The 22,480-nt window shown below is 37.9% G+C and overlaps 1 protein-coding gene and 1 long non-coding RNA gene across 2 annotated transcripts in view; one reads left to right on the top strand and one right to left on the bottom strand.

The window, feature by feature from the left end:
- LOC128663050 (organic cation/carnitine transporter 2) overlaps window positions 1-5,298 on the bottom strand; it is a 295,715-nt gene extending 290,417 nt beyond the window's left edge. Inside the window, exon 1 of the mRNA XM_053717190.1 lies at window positions 4,391-5,298. Coding sequence (XP_053573165.1) covers window positions 4,391-4,783 — 393 coding nt within the window. The 5' untranslated portion in view covers window positions 4,784-5,298. The remainder of the gene's footprint in view (window positions 1-4,390) is intronic.
- Window positions 4,812-22,480, top strand: part of LOC128663051 (uncharacterized) — a 47,399-nt gene continuing 29,730 nt past the window's right edge. Inside the window, exon 1 of the long non-coding RNA XR_008402826.1 lies at window positions 4,812-4,862. This is a non-coding gene — a long non-coding RNA (uncharacterized LOC128663051). The remainder of the gene's footprint in view (window positions 4,863-22,480) is intronic.

Raw genomic sequence — 22,480 nt, 5'->3', positions numbered from 1 at the left:
GTACCCAGCTCTTTTTAAAGGATATCTATTATCTGCTGCTTGCCTGAGTACACTTATTCTCTTACAAAAAACAGGCCACACTGGCACTATAACTTGTTGAGGCTGGGTCAGGGAATTTAACAAAATATTAGTATACCTTTTCCCACTTTCAAGTCCTCCTCCCCTCTGACCCCCTCCGCAAGTGTCAGGTGCTGTACTGGGGAATGCAATAGGGACTGTACTGGGAAAGAAAAAACTAGAGACCTGGGAAGTTTGAGAGGTGGCTCCATACCTTACATAAGTTATCAAAGATCAAGATCCAAAATATATATGAATAGTTATTTTTAATTTATTTATTTGCATAAATATATACTGTGCATTACAGGAAAATTCAGTAAATGTGAGGGTTTATAATCCTAATCCTCTTTAATCGTCTACAAGTGGCTTTAAAAGGAAATATTTACTACTAAAAAGGGTACTGATCGCTGTCAATTTCTGCAATGTGTTCTCCTTACAGCCAAGGGCACTACTGGATTATTTACATACCAACCAGACATGCACAAAAAATAGCAATAAAACCTGTATCCTAAATGGTTGGGACGACTATTAGCTTAAAAAAATATAAACTGCATATGACTAGGCTTGAGACAGCAGAAGATAGTATTCCAAACCTGTAAATGCAGAAATATAACAAATGATCCAAAAGCGCCAAACTAGAGGCAAAGGAAGAATCTAACGAATGAATGATTATTAGTCAAACATTTATTAACATATGAATGATTATTATTCAAACATTTATTAACATATAATACCTAATAGCATGGATCCATGTTACAAATAAACTAAAAATACAATAAAATATAGTTAAAACATGTACAAGATGTAATGTAGAAGCATATATAAAAAACAATTCTATAGGCAAATGTCAATCGTTATGATAAGTTGGTGGGTAAACAAATAAGAGTCACGTGAAATGATCTCTATATTATAGAAAAAAGAAGTTCAATAAGTGATATAATCCCCTTGGTTAAACATGATGATAAAAAAAAAAATCAGGTGAAAAAAAAAAAAAATCAGGTGAAAAAAAGAAAATGAAAAACAAAACACAAAAATTAATTTGAATCTGTGAAACGGTGGGAAAGGTGTAAAATGTAATATAGGGATCCCCAAAAAATGAAAAAGTGAAATATAAATGTGTAAAAACAAAAATATCCAAAAAATGGAAAAATGTGAAAAAATAGATATTGGAACTAAAAATAAAAATAAAAATGGAAATAGTGCATCCAAATGTGAATAGTAAAAATGGGTTTCAAGAATGTATATAATCCAAATAGGTGTCAGTTAATGAATGTTAATGAGTGATCCTCCTTGTGAGTGTATCCGTGTGAGTGAAGATGATCTTTCCTTTAGCTGGATAATTGTGTTTTTCTTTCTGTATTATCTTTAATAATTCCTGTAATTTAGAAAAGTGACATAGTGCAATAACATTTAAAACCATAAGTAATAATGAAATAATGCTCACCAATTTTGTCAACGCGTTTCGGCCTATTTAACAGGCCTTTCTCAAGACTATCTTAAGGTGAGTGATGGTGGCTCTATTTATGTGTATCATAAACCAATGAATGATCCGATTTTTAGCGCCAAAAATTCCTTAGCACTGAACCGGAAGTTCTCTTATACTTCCGTTTTCGGGGTTATTTTGTTATTTCTTAATACACTTATATAGTGTTATTTAGGCTGTGTTTTCAATAATAATCTATTAGTAAAGCTGGTAAGGATTCTTGTTGAGCTAATGGAGAATATTTGTTTTGGCGATTGTTCCGAATATATATACGTGGGCGTCGGACCGCAAGTGACGTAATGTCTATTTACTTTCAGTTATAGTAGGCTAATACGTGTACTTCCGGTTTCGGTATTGCGGTTAAACTATAGCGGTAAAACTAATTCAATGTGTCAAAAGATTACATATAGATAAGCGTGCCTGCTCTAATGAGTACAACCAAGCCATATGTGACCTTAGTTCGATCAAAAATAAGATAAGTAAATGCAGAGACAGATTATTTTAGAGAGCAAACACTAATTACAGTAGTGAAATATTGTATGCAGTGGCAAAGATGATGAGTCATGAACTTTGTATTTTATGTAACAGTTTATTACTATTTGCTTTACTTGAATGACAGTAATAATCAATATTCAGGGATAAAAAGGACCCAATGAATCATACCAGTGAATTTACAAACACAAAGAATTGAAAGCTGGTGCAAACTCATCTGATGTTAAATATGGTTAGTTTACCTGTCTAGTATGAGTTCTGAGACCACATGCTGGTATAATGCGCATTGATGTTACTGAGAAATCTGTGATAAAGAACCACTTTAGATATAAGTTGTTTTATAGAAAATGATTTATAAATAATAAAAATAAGCAGTTTTCCCATTAAGATCCAGCAAAGATTTTGCAGTGGAGAAACTATGTAACATGCAATTTATTTTATGGCTGTCACAGAGGACCAGAATATATTTGGTGGAAATAAATTGCTTAAGAGGAGTTAAAGTGCCAACAACATCTCATAATATTAGTAACACATAAAATTAAATGATGGAACATTTGCAAACTGATGATAGAGAGCTACAACTAACAGATGTTATCAACCAGTTTACTATGAAATGCTGCCGAGATACGATATAAGCCAGAGCCATATAGATAGGTGTTAGCTGGTTTTTCACCATTCATTTGTTATCATGAAAAAAAAAAAATGTAAAAACCAAGTGTGGGTACCATGATCCTACTGTATTTATTCTGAGAATAGTGCAAGAGTCACCTGACAAGTGGGTGACACACGCAAGTGATGACAATGTCATGTGCTTCATTATTCATTTGGATCCCACTGCTTTAGAAAACATACACATTCAAATAGAGTTCTGTAACACTGACAGCAATTTGCATGCAATGTAAACATTTCAGTAAAAAAAGGTTCAAAATGTTTACGTTGCATATGATCTCGCTTTCAGATATCAAAAGACTACAAAATGAAAGATTAGATACATCAGAAAAAAATATGCCTAAATGATTTACATAAAGTAACCCAAATGGAAAATATGAATATGAGTAGAAACTGGACAGTATCTACATGACAAGTGATTGCACTAATAGCTTGTATAATTTTTAGCACAGGGTTCTTCAAAACCAAGGGTCGTTACTTGTTTGTGTGTTGTGAGAGTGAGAGAGTGGTGTGTTTGTGTTGTAGGAGGGTGTATGTGTATATGTATTGTATATTACATTTTACAGCACTTTCAAGTTTGACTACAATAAAGTACGCAGAGTGGGAAAAAAGCAATGGTTTATTTTTGGGGGGTTCAACTGATTTGTATTTAAATTGGATTTTTTTCTTAAATAAAATGCTTTTTGGAGGGGGGGAATCTATCTAAAAATCATTTCTATTTAAGACACATTATGATCTAAAGGTTATTCATCCTGAAATAAAGATTTATTTTTAATTATAAAGCAAGATGCTGTATATTCATGGCTGTAATGTTTTGTTTGTTTTTTTGGTAACTTGATTCCATTAATCCATTCACGTCATGCTCTCCCCATAGGTTTCTGTCAGATTATTTTTTTCCTATCTTGAAGATATTATCACATATTAGTTTTGTAGTTCTCAAAACTGTGAAGTTGTGTCTGCAGAAATGACATGCTTCACAGTAATAAACATAAATAAACATACAGGAGTTGAGAAATAGAGCTTAAAGGGACATAATCATGAAAGAAAATGCTTGGTTTTCAGCATACAATTTTCAGATTTACTTATATTATACAATTTGCTGAAGAAGAGCATTGCTCTATTGGGGCCTAGCTGAACACCCTGGGTGGGACAGTGACAAGCAGCTAGCTCATGTATGTATTATCAAAAATGCATCTTATAAAAGCTATAGCAATTTCAAACGTGCACCAGCATTTAAACACAGCACTTGCTCAGAGAGCCTAAGGTGCTTGTACCATCTGGTAAATGACTCAATTTGTTAATTGCTGACATTATTATAAGCCCCGCTTGCTCTCTGAGCAGCTGCAGTATTAAAAATTCTGGTTCACTGAGAATAGTTATGCTTCACATGCTGAGAAAAATGAACAGTGATCTTTTACTAGAAGCATATTTGCCAATACCTGAACATTGCAAATGTTTCTATCCGAAAATGTAATTAGTCTATCAATTTTTACCGGAATATCCCTTTAAATCAAATCCACCCTGAAAGTATGCACATATTTTAGCCAAGTGTTGCAGATATCTTGTATATTACTTCATAAATGTTCAGACCAAGCATAAATAAAAAATAGGGCTGTGAAGATGTGTGGTATCATGGGGGGGGACCCTGATATAGCACAGTAGTAGTACTTGACAACATGTGTAACTTACCTCTGTGATTATAGTTGTCAGGTAGTGTTCCTTGCTGTAATCCCACCCGTCCAGGCACTTCTCATGCTCTATCCCTCTGACATCCACATCCCGCCCCGGCAGAAGTCCCAGAGCCGAGTAATTACTCAGGATGTCCAGCCTGTATCGCCGACACTTACTCTCCACTTCCAGCCCGTCCTGCATCTCCAGGGGGATGCTCACATTTCTCCAAGCCGAGCTCAGGTTGGCACTGTCGGGTACCAAACAGTGATGCTGTGGGGTGGCCGCAAGAAATACAGCGGATAGTCCGGTGAAGCCATTGGGCACTATGCTGGCACTGAGCAAAAAAAAGACAGTAAGCTGAAAGGGACCCCATTCTCCCAGGAAGGCGGTTGCCTCATCGTAGTCGCGCATGGCAGTGCCAGTGTTTGCTAGGGGGAGAGGCGGAAGCCCGGGCGGAAGTGGAGAGGGGGACCAGCAGGCAGCAGCAAGAGTAAGTTACGGTTTACTACTAGCACACTGTAGGTCAGGGATAGGACAAATCCTGGATCTTTTTACCCCGTACGTGTGCTGCTGCAGTGCCCGGTTAAAGACCATGGAGTAACGAGGCCATTGTTATTTCCCTGTTTGTGTATATAAGGGACGACTGCAGAGTGCTTTCCATTCATTGAGCCCAGCACCTTGCTTGTCACGCAGGGGACCTAATGCTGATTGCAATAGTATCACACACACTCAGTGCACTGTTTTAAATAGCAACAAGGAAACGAAGGGCGGATTATTATTGATATGGGACACGCCTGTATACACACCGAGAGCACACACACAGTGCTATTCGCCCGCCTAGAGGTGGCTTGTAGCTGTACAGCTGACCTTGAATGTACTACTGTATTTGCGACAGAACACCGGTTATGTTTTGTACCTGACAGACCTTGTAGTTGTCACCGTGCAAGCGTTATGCAGAGGCCATTGCTGTGGTCAGAATGTTGGAGCATGTCACGAGACGAGAACTAGGACTTGTATGTCAACACTTCACAGTGCGTGACAACGATAAGAACTGCCAATGCTTAGTTTTTTTTCTGCCGTGTTACACTATTGACACATTTTTGAAATTCATGTGATACCCTGGTTTTAATTTGTGACAACACAGGGTAGATAAACGTGAAAATATGGTGACATAGTGAGTATAATTATTCAGTATTTCACAATATGTCAAAATTAGAATGACAACTTTCATGCAACATGCAGTTAAGACAGAATGCTCTGTCTGTCAAGTGTGATGTTGCTCAAGTTGCTATTATTTTTACTACTACAGGCTACCTGCCAGCCCAGGTCTATTTTCACTCAGAACCTTGCACCCTCAGCCTAACTTCACATTAAATTAGCATTAGAGAGAACCTAAACATTTAAAGGTCCATTATAACCAAAAACAATATATGCTCTAGTTAATGTCATTTAAGACTAGTAATCCTGCAACCCCCGCAAAGGGGTTAAACACATAGTAAAAGTTCTGCTCAGGACCTTCTCTCCACCAGACCTATACCTTTCCTTACTAACTCGTGTCCTCTCACTATTTTAAGCTAAATCTCTCCAAAACAGAGATCTTTATTTCTCCCCCTTCTTCCAAAATCCTTACCCCCCCCCCCAACTTTCTCTTACTGTTGATAATAACATCATTACTCCAACCCGCATGCCCGATGTCTTGCAGTCACACTTGACTCAGATCTCTCACTCCCCATATCCAGTCTTAGGCCAATTCTAGCCAACGCCACCTTACAAACATCTCCAAAATTTAATCCACTCTCTTAACATTTCCCGCCTTGACTATTGTAACTCCCATCTCTCCGGCTTCCTTAGCTACGTCTATCTCCCTTATAATCCATAATGAATGCCTCTGTCAGGCGGATCTTCCTTATACGTCGTTCCTCATCTGCTGCACCTCTCTGCCAGTCGCTTCACTGGCTTCCTCTAACCTCCAGAATAAAACACAAAATCCTGACTCTAACTTTCAAAGCTCTCAATAACACTGCTCCCCCTATATGTCCAACCTCGTCTGCAGATGCTCTCCCTCCCGTCCCCTTCACTCTGCTCATGAACTCCTTTTTTCTCCTCTTTTTTGTTACCTCCTCACATTCCCATCTACATAAATTCTCTAGACTGACCCCTATTTTGTGGAACTCTCTGCCCCGCTCCACAAGACTCTCCCCTAGTTTTCAAACTTTCAAGCGCTCTACTGTTCAGGGATGCTTATTATATACACTAACATTTTCTTATCTTAGTTCCTCTCCTCGTTATCGCCTTGAACCCCCTTAGCATGTAAACCTATGAGCTCAGCAGCTTTGTAGATCACCTTCATGAGAGCTGATTTACAACAGTGAAACTCTTGGCAGGACCCTCTATCCCTTTGTCTCCCATAATTGTTACCTTACATATTAGACCCATGTTTTTGTGCTGCGGAATCTGTTGGCGCACTACAAATAACTGATAATAATAACTGCCACTGACCCAATCGGCTGTGTAACTAGTGCTGCTGATTGGCTCAGTACCAGTTTCCATTCAAGGAACATTAGCTTTTGTAGTACATGCAACAGAACAAGAGGTGAGATTTCATCCATTGTATCGAGATGTCTTCCTGGTCTGGATAAAAATACACAAACTGATAGGATTAAATAATAAAATCTCAAAATTTTTGCATATTAGTAGTAACCTGCTTTTACTGCCAGGAGATTTAAAGGGCCATTGTAGTCTAACAAATTACATTCTCTTATCCATTAGAGCATGTCATTTTAAGACTATTGACCCTAGACTGTTTGTTTAATCCCTGGGTTCAGAGTCATGTGAGTCTAAAATTGATAGTGTTAAAATGACATGCTCTAATGGATTAGAGCAAGTAGATTGTTTATTATAAGGGCCCTTTAAGCTCTGTGTTTTAATTTTGGCTTCTAAACAACTCAAGGATAAGTAAAAGTAGTGAACATTTCTAGTCAACAGATAAGATCCTTCAATAACCTACAATTTATCTATATAAATACTGTCAACTCATATACTAGGGCCATGCTATTCTAAAAAAAATACATGTTAGAGTTAGAGCATATCATTTTAAAACTATTGACCATGCACTGCTATGTGTTTAACCTCCACAAAGGGTTTAAACACCCAATAGATGTACTGTTCAGGACCTGCAAAGCATTTTGCTGTATAACTAGCACTAATTATTGGATCAGCTGCAGGACTTCTACTGTGTGTTTAACAACTTTGCAAGGATTAAACACATAGTACTGCAAGGTCGCTAATCTTAAAATTACATGTTCTAACCAATTAGAGCATGTCATTTGTCTACTATTATGGCCCTTTAACTTAACATATATCTTCTCAAATATGGCAAATCTGGTGTTCCAAAATATAATTAATGATCATATCAAAATTCTCTTTATCCACCTTATATAAATTATTCATGGAATCTGCAATATTTTAGAGCATTCTTTACTTTTGCCCTCAAAGAATCATAACTCACAATTGTTATTACAAATAAAATGAACATGGTTAGAACCTCCATCCTATCTATGGATTTGAGAGACTCAATTTAGAATAGTAAAAAAGACTAACACAATAAAACTAGTAGGTCATTGGTGCAGGGACATCATAGACCAGTGTCCTAAATGTTCTCTTGTAGCACAAAGATTAATCTATTATTTATGGAAATGTCCTAAAGCCTTTAATCCCCAATATAACAGAATCGCATTGATAATCCATTGTTATTTTATTTTGCCAAAATTAACCATTAAAAAGCAAGATATCTAATTTTGATAAATTAATATAAATGTTTATGTTTGGAAATAAAAAAGAAGCTTTTCCCCAGAATTTAATCTTTTAAAAAATTGGTTAAAATTAGTTAAAAAGGTAAAAAAAAAAAAAAAAAAAAAAAAGATACAGAAATAAATTATTGAAAAAATTGTTATCTTATCTGATAAAGTAAACAGATCTAAAATTTAGGAATTAGGAAGATTACATTTTTCACCTCTCTCAATTGTTTTATCAGTCAGTAATATTATCTGTAAACAGAATGTGTTAATGTGATCTGTGTGCTGTACAAAACTCTACAATTATTAGGGATTTGTATTTTTTCTTAAAAGAACAGTGTACTGTGAAATAGTTTTTCCCTTAAAGGGACACTAAAGTCAAAATTAAACTTTAATGATTCAGATATAGCATGTATGTTTAAGAGCCTTTCCAATTTACGTCTATTATCAAATTTTGCACATTCTTTTTATATACACACTTTTTGAGGCACCAGCTCCTACTGAGAATGTGCACAAGTTCATAGGGTATATGTACATTTGAATTGTTCTATCTCTCTTACCTCCCACTGGGAGTGTCATTTCTTCTGCTTGCTATTTTTACACAGCTTCTATTTTATAGGGATGCCATGGGCAAAATCAGCTATTTCAAATGCCAATATAAAGTAAAGGAGTGATTGTTGAACAATTTAAAACACTCCAGCAGGTAAAATGAATCAATGGGAACAAAATAAAGGGGATAAAAAAATAGGGCAAACTGTCCCTTTAACCCCTTAAGGACCGAGGCTTTGCCCAGCTTCCGTTCTTAAATGACATGGGCAATTTTGGCATTTTTGCTCACTATTGGTTTCTTATCCACTCTCTTAATAAGTGTACCCATACATATCATACACCATTTTTTTAACAGATAAACAGCCATTTCTTATATGGATAAAACAATAAATAAGAATTTAATAATGCAAAATGGTGCAAAAAATGAGAAGAAAAAAAACATTATTTTGCAGTGTTCTTTATAACCATTTTTATACTACTATTGTAGCTAAAGAAAACTCTTCCTCAAAACTTAAAAAAAAAAAAACAGTCCCTTTAACAGTCTGTCTGTACTATTGATGAAACATACAGAATTGGTTGCAGCTAGCTTGAAATTGAGACTTTAGAAATCCCTGTTAAAGGGACAGTCAAGTCCAAAAAAAAACTTTCATGTTTCAAATAGAGCATGTAATTTTAAACAACTTTCCAATTTACTTTTATCACCAATTTTGCTTTGTTCTCTTGGTATTTTTAGTTGAAAGCTAAACCTAGAAGGTTCATATGCTAATTTCTTAAACCTTGAAGGCTGCCTCTAATCTAAATGAGTTTTTCACCACTAGAGGGTATTAGTTCACATGTTTCATATAGATGACATTGAGCGCATGCTGGTGAATTTACCATGGAGACAGCTCTGATTGGCTAAAATGCAAGTCTGTCAAAAGAACGGAAATAAGGTGGCAGTCTTTCGAGGCTTAGATACAAGGTAATTACAGAGGTAAAACTTGTATAATTATAACTGTGGTGGTTATGCAAAACTGGGGAATTGGTAATTTAGGGATTATCTATCTTTTAAAACAACAAAAATTCTGGTGTTGACTGTCCCTTTAAGATAAGAACATGACCAATCTACAAAAGAAAGCAACAGCACATACGGAATCTCGAGGGGTCAAGTCGAGTTGGAACGTATGGGTACGGAGTTCCTGCACTATTTTTGCTGGAGGAACTAAGTTCCCTCTGGACAGAGAACATACATGCTTCAATAAACACTGCTGCTGCTAGTGGGAGGAGCTGGAGCACATAATGGTTAGAGGGATAGTGAGATCCTCTAGTAATGGCCAGTAACACTACAATACACTAAATGCCAGTCTGTCAGTGGTCCTGCTGAGTGATCACTCCACACTGTGTGAAACACATGGTGCTTTCTGTGTGGCTTGCTCTGGGGTTATTTAGCTCCCCTCCGCAGAAAAAGGACTATTGCAACTTAAGTGGGTGAGATTCTGTGACAGAGGAGGCTTCTCAGGCCCAAAGGCAACAATTCATTGGATTTAATTTGCTTTTATTAACCAAAGTGTATACATTATATACATATAAATACAGTGTGTATTAGGGCTGCACGATTAATCGCGCGGCCGTGGGCGGACCTGAGAATGTCCGCGATACGGCCATTTTGGAAGAGATTGAAGAGTGTGTGGGAGTGTTCTGGCGGTGGTCAAGCAGTGGTGTGGCTGTGGGACAGCTCAAAGTTGTGAGCAATAAAGTGAATATTGTAAAAAAAAAACTTTAAAGTGCCTTACTGATTTTTTTTTTTTTTTTAACTTCTGTGACGCCTAACATTGCGTTTGATTACATATTACAATAATACAATATATTTTATTTATAAATGTTCATTAAGGGTTGCTTGTAGGATGTATTGTGAAGTAAATTGTAAAAAATAATATATTCAACATAATGTTACCAAAATATATAAAAATAATATCTACTACGTACTGCTCTATCATCTGTCTAGTAGATAAATTATAGAGGATGAATGATATATAAAGTTACTTACTAGATAGATAGATGATACATGTAATATTATATTTATTATTTATATTTATTTTATATATATTTTAATTGAGTCAAATGTAGATTCCCAAAAGATAGATCATCATTCATCAGTAGTAGTACACAGTGGTGCAGTGCACAACAAGTTTTTTTATTTTTATATTTTTCCTCTAATTATAAGTGCTCCAACAGTGTATTGGACATTTAGAAACATGTACAGTAAGATTCTGTAGTGTTAAATAAACGTTTTTACTATGTAACCATAGCACAGGTAGCTAATTTTATTGGAACTATTTTGTGGTTTGTATTTTTATGCTCCAAGAGTGTATTGGAAATTGAGAAACATGTACAGTAAGATTCTGTAGTGTTAAATAAACGTTTTATTGGGAAAAAAACGATTTTTTCCCCCATATCGCCCAGCCCTAGTGTGTATATATATATATATATAGCTCATATTGACCAACACACCATACTGACAAGCGAATGTCTGCAGAGGATTTTTTGGGAACGCCCAAAAAATCCTCTGAAGAAGTTCACCCGTCTGAGAAATAAATTTGTTAGATGTGTTGATCTATACGGCTTCTGTAGACAGCTCTCTGTAACGTTCTGGCTCTATATCCCCAAGCAGAGTTTTTAAAAGATATCTGTTTACAGAGACACTGATCTGATGTATCAGATTGATTACCCCGAGTCCAGTGGTGTTATACAACACTTTTTTGAATCTTTTATAATGTGAGTAGCAATGTGTGTGCACTCTCTTTATGTGGTTTTAATAAATATAGGCATACCTCTGAGATATTGCGGGTTTGGTTCCAGATCACCGCAAAAAAAGTGAATATAGGAAAAAAGTCAGTCACACTATTTTTTTTGTTTCCCAGTGCATATAAAAGTTTTATTTGCACCATACTGTAGTCTATTGAGTGTGCAATAGCATTATGTCCAAAAAACAATGTACATACCTTAATTAAAAAATACTTTATTGCTAAAAAATACCATCATTTGAGCCTTCAGTGAGTCATAATCTTTTTGCTGGTGGTGTGTATATATGTATTTATATGTATATATATTGGAAATATTGCACCAATAGACTTGCTTGACACATGGTTGCCACAAACCTTCAATTTGTAAAAAGAGCAATATCTGTGAAGCGCAATTAAGCAAAGCACGATACAATGAGGTATGCCTGTATATTTGAGTTTGGTATGTACTGTTGCTTTCTTTTGTAGATTAGCTAAAGAAAAATACCTCCACATAAAATCATTATGTTGTCTTAATTTTAGGAGTGCCCCATATGTCTAGGTTTCCAAGTAATTTATAGTAAATAAAGGCCAAATAATGCAAACAGCATTGCACTACTGGCAGCTAGCTGAACACATCTAGTTAGCCAATCATAAGAGACAAAAGTATGCAGGCACCAATCACCAGCTAGCTCCCTTTAGTGTAGGATATGTGCATATTCATTTAAAAAAAAAAAAATTGATACCAAGAGAACAAAGCACATTTGAAAATAGAAGTGATTTTAAATGTGTCTTAAAATTGTATGCTCTGTCTGATTCTTGCAAGTTTAATTTTGACTTTACTATGCATTTAACGCTAAAATGCGCTATGCTTAGATTGTAAGCTAAATAGCTGGGACCCAATTAAAATCTGCTACACAAAAGTATATATTTATAGAATTTAGACACCCCAGGGTATTTAGCTAGAGCTATTTAGACACTTTAAATTTAACTCCTTTATCACCCAGGGCAGAACATTCAATTTAGGGGCAAAAAACAAACAAACACTTAGAGTAAAAAAATATATGCTTTATTAAAATGAATTTCACCTTTTTTTGTACATGTTCATTGGGACAGAAGGGAAGGGGCCACAACAGCCATTGTTAAAAGGACATTATACACTCATTTTTTCTTTGCATAAATGGTTTGTAGATGATCTATTTATATAGCCCATGAAGTTTTCTTTTTTAAAAAATGTATAGTTTTGCTTATTTTTAAATAACATTGCTGTGATTTTCAGACTCCTAACCAAGCCCCAAAGTTTTATGTGAATACACTCAGCTACCTTCTCCAGCTTGCTCCTGTTTGTGTAAAGGGTCTTTTCATATGCAAAAGAAGGGGGACGGGGGGGGAGTGTCTTATCTCCCACTTGCAGTGGGATTTCCAGCCACCTTTTCAACAGAGCTAAAGTTAGAACTTATAAGTAAGTTTTAAAACAGTTTTATACTGGATTTTTATATCAGTATCTGTGCATCTTATTCTTTATAGTAGTGTTTATTACATGCAGTTATATGAAAATGAGTGTATACTGTCCCTTTAACAAACAATGGCTGGTAATTTTTGTCATGTGATCACTATGACTGTCTGTCAGTGATCACATGACCATAGGCTACTTCTGATGCATCCACTGATTGGCCACTGAGCCTGATACCAGCATGCATTGCAACATGTTTTTAAAGTAACCGCCATTAGACATTCCCATAAAGAATCTTTTTGCACTGACGGACCTTTTCAGAGAAAATCTGGGCCTTAGTCTCCATAAACTGTTTTTTTCTACCATGTTGTAAGCTCAGTTTTGCTATGTTTTAAAATCTTTTAATGTTAACTTATCAAGTGCTGAGGCCAGTTAGGGGACAGCTATTAATTAACTACTAGAGTAAAAATACTGTATGAATTAAAGGAATATTAAACTGGGTACAGCTACAGTAACATGCGGCTAGATTACGAGTTATGTGTTAGGGTAAAAAAGCAGCGTTAAGAGGTCCTAACGCTGCTTTTTTACGCCCGCTGGTATTACGAGTCTTGCAGGTTTAGGGTGTCTTTTTTTCTATTGGACTTCCATAGCATTGATATTACGAGCCTGTCCTGGGAGACCAAAAAGTGAGCGGTACACCCTACCCTGTCAAGAGTCCTAACGCATTTAAACGTCAGTAGTTATGAGTTTTATGGTACAACGCCGTAACATAAAACTCATAACTAAAGTGCTAAAAAGTACGCTAACACCCAAAAGCTACCTGTTAACCCCTAAACCGAGGCCCTCCCTCATCGCAAATACTAAAATAAAAATTGTAACCCCTAATCTGCCGATCCGGACACCGCCACCACCGACATTATATTTATGAACCCCTAATCTGCTGACCCCAACATCACCAACACCTACATTATATTTATTAACCCCTATATTCTACCGCCCCAATGTCACCGCAACCTACCTACACTTATTAACCCCTAAGCTGCCGTCCCCAACATCACCACCACTATAATAAACATATTAACCGCCGCACTCCCGCCTTGCAAACATTAGTTAAATATTATTAAACCCTAATCTGACGTCCCTAACATCGCCACCTACCTACATTTATTAACCCTTAATCTGCCGCCCCCAACGTCGCCACCACTATATTAAAGGTATTAACCCCTAAACCTAAGTCTAACCCTAAACCTAACACCCACTAACTTAAATAGAATTTAAATAAATCTAAATAATTATTCCTATCATTAACTAAATAATTCCTATTTAAAACTAAATACCTGTAAAATATACCCTAAGCTAGCTACAATATAACTAATAGTTACATTGTATCTATTTTAGGATTTTTATTTTATTTTACATGCAAGTTTGTATTTATTTTAACTAGGTAGAATAGTTATTAAATAGTTATTAACTATTTAATAACTACCTAGCTAAAATAAATACAAATTTACCTGTAAAATAAAACCTAACCTAAGTTACACTAACACCTAACATTACACTATAATTAAATAAATTAAATATAATTACCTAAATTAAATTAGCTAAAGTACAAAAACAAACACTAAATTACAGAAAATAATAAACAAATTACAGAAATTTAAACTAATTACACCTAATCTAATAGCCCTATTAAAATAAAAAAGCCCCCCAAAAATAAAAACCTAGCCTAAACTAAACTACCAATAGCCCTTAAAAGGGCCTTTTGCAGGGCATTGCCCCAAAGTAATCAGCTCTTTTACCTGTAAAAAAAAATACAAACACCCTTCCAACAGTAAAACCCACAACCCACACAACCAACCCCCCAAATAAAATACTATCTAAAAAAACCTAAGCTCCCCATTGCCCTGAATAGGGCATTTGGATGGGCATTGCCCTTAAAAGGACAGTTAGCTCTTTTGCCGCCCAAACTCTAATCTCAAAAATAAAACCCACCCAATACACCCTTAGAAAAACCTAACACTAACCCCCTGAAGATCGACTTACCGGGAGACGTCTTCATCCAAGCCGGGCGAAGTGGTCCTCTAGACAGGCAGAAGTCTTGATCCAAGCCGGGCAGAAGTGGTCCGCCAGACGGGCAGAAGTCTTCATCCAGACGGCATCTTCTATCTTCATCCATCCGGCGCGGAGCGGATCCATCTTCTAAAACAGAATGAAGGTACCTTTAAGTGACGTCATCCAAGATGGCCTTAGATTCCGATTGGCTGATAGAATTCTATCAGCCAATCAGAATTAAGGTAGACAAATCCTATTGGCTGATGCAATCAGCCAATAGGATTGAAGTACAATGCTATTGGCTGATCCACCGTAATCTGAAAAATCCAACGAGTATGAGAGGGGAGGCACTGCACCCAGATCTGGTATATGTCTAACTATGGACAAGGCATCCAGTAAATGTGTAAAATAGCTAATGACTACATATACATATGGATTATGCAGCAGAACCCAAAGAACCAGATTCAAAGCCTCAGACTAAATTTGAACATCAGAATGGAGGGTAACCTTTTGGTGAGACAAAAAATCAGAAACCTAAATTTTCATGGAAGAAGCAGCTGTGCCAGAGCATTTTTGGATCCTCTTTTAAAGATATATTTTGTCTTTCCATTGGCAAATCCACTCTTATGCTTGTTCTGAGGTAGGCATACATTTCCTAATAACATTCTTTTTTTTTTCTTCTAATGATTAGCATAATTAACAATAAACACAGTATCCAGTGTCTACTGTATCTTATAGATTTGCAGTTCTGAGCTGAAAATTTTTATCGGTTACAGAAGATCACAATTTGGAGGCTTACATGATTCAGTCACCTTTGAAAACACTTTAGTTAGTGTCACCCAACTGATCTGCACACAAAAGCTTGTCTTCAAAATTCATGTACAATGTCAGCCCTATTTTCAAAATCTTGCTGCAAAACTGCAGCCAACTTTAAAGGGACAGTAATGATTCCTCATGATTCATATAGAACATGCAATTATAAACAATTTTCTAATATAGTTCTGTTATTTAATTTGCTCCAGTCTCTTAGTCCTTTTGATGACAATAAATACCTATGTAGGCTCAGGAGCAGCTGATTGGCGGCTGCACATATATGCTTATTACCCAGTGTGTTCAGCTAACTGCCAGAGAAATCATGCAAAAACATTGGGATATTATTAGACCTCCAATTGTAATGTAGGTGTCTCCTTCACATCAAGAGCCCTGTATAGTGAGATAATATCTTTCAAATTAAAATTTGTGTTTATGACATTTTTTAGGGACGTATCAATACTTGCAAGATGTCTCAGATCATCTCGCCTGAGTAAAAAGCATTTGAATATCAAGCCCATAGTCTGATAGATTGACTATACCTCTTAAATTGATATATTATTCCCTCTTTTTGTCTAACTGGAAATACATTAAATAGGCCCCTTTCTTCTTGTGCCATAGAGAATTAACCATAATTAACCATAGGGTTGCTCTATTATTAACTAGTCCTAAAGCCCGTTCACAGGGGCCATTTTTTGCAGTACAGCGGTCCCACCACTTGCTCTCTCTCTTCCCCCTCTCTTTTGTGCTCTCTCACCCTCTCTTTTGTGCTTTCTCTCTCCACCTCTCGTTTGCTCTCTCCCCCCTCTATTTTGCTCTCTCTCTCCCCCCTCTCTTTTGTTCTCTCTCCCCCTCTCTTTTGTGATCTCTCCCCCTCTCTTTTGCGCTCTATCTCGCTCCACTTCACTTCTCCCTCTTTTTGTCTTACTGGAAATACTTTGAATAGGCCCCTTTCTTCTTGTGCCATAGAGAATTAACCATAATTAACCATAGGGTTGCTCTATTATTAATAACTAGTCCTAAAGCCCGTTCACAAGGGCCATTTTTTGCAGTACAGCGGTTCCACCCCTTGCTCTCTCACTCCCCCTCTCTTTTGCGCTCTCTCCCCCTCTCTTTTGCGCTCTCTCCCCCTCTCTTTTGCGCTCTCTCTCGCTCCACTTCTCTTTTGCTCTCTCTCTCCCCCCTCTCTTTTGCTTCCTCTCTCCTCTTCTTTTGTTTTCTCTCCACCTCTCGTTTGCTCTCTCTCTCCCCCTCTCTTTTGCGCTTTCTCTCTCCACCTCTCATTTGCTCTCTCTCTCCTCCCTCTCTTTTGCTCTCTCTCTCCCCACTCTCTTTTGCTCTCTCTCCCCCTCTCTTTTGTGATCTCTCCCCCTCTCTTTTGCTCTCTCTCTCTCTCCACCTCTCGTTTGCACTCTCCCCCCTCTCTTTTGCACTCTCACCCCCTCTCTTTTGCGCTCTCTCCCCCTCTATTTTGCGCTGTCTCTCGCTCCACTTCTCTTTTGCTCTCTCTCTCTTCCCCCTCTCTTTTGCTCCTTCTCTCCTCTCTCTTTTGTTTTCTCTCCCCCTTCTCTTTTGCTCTCTCTCCCCCTCTCTTTTGTGCTCTCTCTCCCCCTCTCTTTTGTGCTCTCTCTCCCCCTCTCTTTTATGCTCTCTCTCTCCCCCCTCTCTTTTGTGTTCTCTCTCTCTTTTGCGCTCTCTCTCTCTTTTGCGCTCTCTCCCCCCTCTTTTGCGTGCTCTCTCTTCCCCTCTCTTTTGCACTCTCTCTCCCCCTCTCTTTTGCGCTCTCTTTCTCCCCCTCTCTTCTGCACTCTCTCTCTCCCCCTCTCTTTTGCGCTCTCTCTCTCCCCCCTCTCTTTTGCGCTCTCTCTCCCACTCTCTTCCTTCTCTTTTGCTCTGTCTCTCTCTCCTTTTTTTGCTCTCTCCATCCCTCTCTTTTGCTCTTTCTCTCCATCCCTCTCTTTTGCTCTCTCCCACCTCTCTTTTGCTCTCTCTCTCCCCCCTCTCTCTCCCCTCTCTTTTGCTCTGTCTCTCTCCCCTCTCTTTTACTCTCTCTCTCCATCCCTCTCTTTTGCTCTCTCTCTCTCCCCCCTCTCTATTGATCTCTCCCCCCTCTCTTTTGCTCTCTCTTCCCCCTCTATTTTTCTATCTCTCCCCCTCTCTATTAATCTCTCTCCCCCTCTCTTTTTTGTGGTCTCGCTCAACCTCTCTTTTGCTTTCTCTCCCCCTCTCTTTTGCTCTCTCTCCCCCTCTCTTTTGCGCTCTCTCTCCCCCTCTCTTTTGCGCTCTCTCTCCCCCTTTCTTTTATGCTCTCTCCCCTCTCTCTTTTGCAAGCTCTCTCTCACCTCTCTTTTGCACTCTCTCTCTCCCCCTCTCTTTTGCGCTCTCTCTCCCCCCCTCTCTTTTGTTCTGTCTCTATCCTTTTTTTGTTCTCTCTCTCCATCCCTCTCTTTTGCTCTCTCCCACCTCTCTTTTGCTCGTGCTCTCCCCCCTCTCTCCCCCCTCTCTTTTGCTCTGTCTCCTCTCCCCTCTCTTTTGCTCTCTCCATCCCTCTCTTTTGCTCTCTCTCCCCCTCTCTATTGCTCTCTCTCCCCCCTCTCTTTTTCTCTCTCTCCCTCTCTCTATTGCTCTTTCTCCCCCCTCTTTTGCTCTCTCTCCCCCTCCCTTTTTCTCTCTCTTCCCTCTGTTCTGCTCTTTCCCCTCTCTTTTGCTATTTCCCCTCTATTTTGCTCTCTCTCCCACCTCTGTTCTGCACTTCCCCCTCTTTAGCTCTTTCCTATCTCTTTTTATCTCTCCCCCTCTCTTTCTATTTCTCTCCCCTCTTTGTCGCACCCGGCCATGACCGGTCACATCCCTGGCCACGCCCACGCTCCCACCGGACCACGCCCATGCCCACTTTCACCGCAAACACCAGCATGAATTGTCAGGTAAGGCCAGGTGTGTTTGTCCTTGTGCTGTCTCTACTGCGCATGACAGCTTCGGACAAAAACACTTGGCCTTTTATATAATAGGATATTATTATTAACAGTAGTAGTATATTATGTCTTGGGTCATTATTCTGCTCTCTAAAATATATGCCTTGGTTTCAATGTACATCACAGAAATATCACAACCTGACTTGTCACTGCTAGAAAAGCTCTATTCTTTCTAAATCTACAATTCCTTTATTATTCTTTTTATCTAGAATCCCATCTTTAGAAATACATTACGATAGATGTATGCAAACTATTGCCTAGATTACGAGTTTTGTCGGTAAGGCTGTGTGCGGTGCTAACGAGCAGTTTTTCCTTACTGCTCACCTACCGTAACGCTAGTATTACAGGTTTTTACAAACCCTGCGTTAGCCGCAAAAAAGTGAGTGTAGAGCAAAATTTAGCTCCACATCTCACCTCAATACCAGCGCCGCTTATGTTAGCGGTAAGCGGGTAAAATGTGCTTGTGCACGATTTCCCCATAGGAATCAATGGGGGAGAGCCGGCTGAAAAAAACCTAACACCTGCAAAAAAGCAGCGTAAAGCTCCTAACGTAGCCCCATTGATTCCTAATGGGAAACACATTTTATGTCTACACCTAACACCCTAACATGAACCCAGAGTCTAAACACCCATAATCTTACACTTATTAACCCCTAATCCGCCGCCCCTGACATCGCCGCAACCTACATTATATTATTAACCCCTAATCTGCCGCTCCGGACACCACCGCCACCTTCATTATACTTATGAACCCCTAATCTACTGCCCCCAACATCGCCGAACGCTACATTTTATTTATTAACCACTAATCTGCCACCCCCAATGTAGCTGCAACCTACCTACACTTATTAACCCCTTATCTGCCGCCCCCAAAGTCGCCGCCACTATATTAAAGTTATTAACCATTAAACCTAAGTCTTACCCTAACCCTAACCCCCCCTAACTTAAATATAATTTAAATAAATCTAAATAAAATAACTATCATTAACTAAATTATTCCTATTTAAAACTAAATACCTATAAAATAAACCCTAAGCTAGCTACAATATAACTAATAGTTACTTTGTAGCTATCTTAGGATTTATTTTTATTTTACAGGAAACTTTGTATTTATTTTAAATAGGTACAATAGTTATTAAATAGTGATTAACTATTTAATAGCTACCTAGTTAAAATAAAGACAAATATACCTGTAAAATAAATCCTAACCTAAGTTACAATTACACCTAACACTAAACTATAATTAAATTAATTACCTAAACTAACTACAATTAAATAAAATTGAAAAAAAATTATCTAAAGTACGAAAACCCCCCACTAAATTACAGAAAATAATAAAATAATTACAAGTTTTTTAAACTAATTACACCTAATCTAATACCCCTAATAAAATAAAAAAGCCCCCCAAAATAATTAAAAGCCCTACCCTATACTAAATTACAAATAGCCCTTAAAAGGGCCTTTTGCGGGGCATTGCAACAAAGTAATCAGCTTTATTACCTGTAAAAAAAAATACAATACCCCCCAACATTAAAAACCCACCACCCACACACCCAACCCTACTCTAAAACCCACCCAATCCCCCTTAATAAAACCTAACACTAACCCCTTGAAGATCACCCTACCTTGAGAAGTCTTCACCCAGCCGCGCTGAAGTCCTCAACAAAGCCGGGCGAAGTGGTCCTCCAGACAGGCAGAAGTCTTCATCGAAGCCGGGCAGAAGAGGTCCTCCAGATGGGCAGAAGTCTTCATCCAGACGGCATCTTCTATCTTCATCCATTCGGCGCGGAGCGGGTCCATCTTCAAGACATCCGACGCGGAGCATCCTCTTCTGGCGATGACTAAAACTGAATGAAGGTACCTTTAAGTGACTGAAGTATGAAGCTTCCTTTAAATGACGTCATCCAAGATGGCGTCCCTTAGATTCCGATTGGCTGATAGAATTCTATCAGCCAATCAGAATTCAAGGGATGCCATCTTGGATGACGTCATTTAAAGGAACCTTCATTCTTCAGTTGGACTTCGTTGGAAGAGGATGCTCCTCGTCAGATGTCTTGAAGATGGACCCGCTCCGCGCCGGATGAATGAAGATAGAAGATGCCGCCTGGATGAAGACTTCTGCCCGTCTGGCGGACCTCTTCTGGCCAGCTTCGATGAAGACTTCTGCCCACCTGGAGGACCACTTCGCCCGTCTTCGTTGAGGACTTTGGCCCGGCTGGGTGAAGACTTCTTAAGGTAGGGTGATCTTCAAGGGGTTAGTGTTAGGTTTTATTAAGGGGGGATTGGGTGGGTTTTAGAGTAGGGTTGGGTGTGTGGGTGGTGGGTTTTATTGTTGGGGGGTATTGTATTTTTTTTTACAGGTAATAGAGCTGATTACTTTGGGGCAATGCCCCGCAAAAGGCCCTTTTAAGGGCTATTTGTAATTTTGTATAGGGTAGGGCTTTTATTATTTTGGGGGGCTTTTTTATTTTATTAGGGGGATTAGATTAGGTGTAATTAGTTTAAAAAACTTGTAATTATTTTATTATTTTCTGTCATTTAGTGGGGGGGTTTTCGTACTTTAGATAATTTTTTTCAATTGTATTTAATTGTAGTTAGTTTAGGTAAATTAATTTAATTATAGTGTAGTGTTAGGTGTAATTGTAACTTAGGTTAGGATTTATTTTACAGGTAAATTTGAATTTATTTTAACTAGGTAGCTATTAAATAGTTAATAACTATTTAATAACTATTCTACCTAGTTAAAATAAATACAAAGTTGCCTGTAAAATAAAAATAAAACCTAAGCTAGCTACAATGTAACTATTAGTTATATTGTAGCTATCTTAGGGTTTATTTTATAGGTAAGTATTTAGTATTAAATAGGAATAATTTAGTGAATGATAGTTATTTTTTTTAGATTTATTTAAATTATATTTAAGTTAGGGGGGTGTTAGGGTTAGGGTTAGACTTAGATTTAGGGGTTAATAAATTTAATATAGTGGCGGCGACATTGTGGGCGGCAGATTAGGGGTTAATAAATGTAGGTAGGTGTCGGCGATGTTAGGGACGGCAGATTAGGGGTTAATAAAATTTTACTAGTGTTTGTGATGTGGGAGGGCAGCGGTTTAGGGGTTAAATATTTTATAGTGGCGTTGATGTCCGGTTCGGCAGATTAGGGGTTAATTATTATTATTTTTTTGTGTTTGCGATGTGGGGGGCCTCTGTTTAGGGGTTAATAGGTAGTTTATGGGTGTTAGTGTACTTTTAGCACTTTAGTTAAGAGTTTTATGTTACGGCGTTAGCCCATAAACCTCTTAACTACTGACTTTTAAATGCGGTACCAGTCTTGACAGGAGAGGCTGTACCGCTCACTTTTTTGCAGACTCGTAATACCGGCGTTATGCAAGTCCCATTGAAAATATAGGATACGCAATTTACATAAGTGGATTTGCGGTATTAACGACTCTGTCCAAAAAAGTGAGCAGTACACCTGTCATTTCAAGACTCGTAATACCAGCGTTAGGAAAAAAGCAGCATTGGGACCTCTCAACGCTGCTTTTTAAGGCTAACGCAAGACTCGTAATCTAGGTGTTAATGACTGGATGATACAGTTTGTCAGGGCCATAACTCCTCTTATGAGACCCCTGAGTTAATTCTGAGGAATTTTTATTTTTTATAACGTTCCAAATATGTACATATATGCGAGATTTATTTGAGATTGATATATGTACAATATG

This window comes from Bombina bombina, chromosome 6, assembly GCF_027579735.1.
Source record: "Bombina bombina isolate aBomBom1 chromosome 6, aBomBom1.pri, whole genome shotgun sequence".
Lineage (NCBI taxonomy): Eukaryota > Metazoa > Chordata > Amphibia > Anura > Bombinatoridae > Bombina > Bombina bombina.
This window is presented reverse-complemented; position numbering and strand designations above follow the sequence as displayed.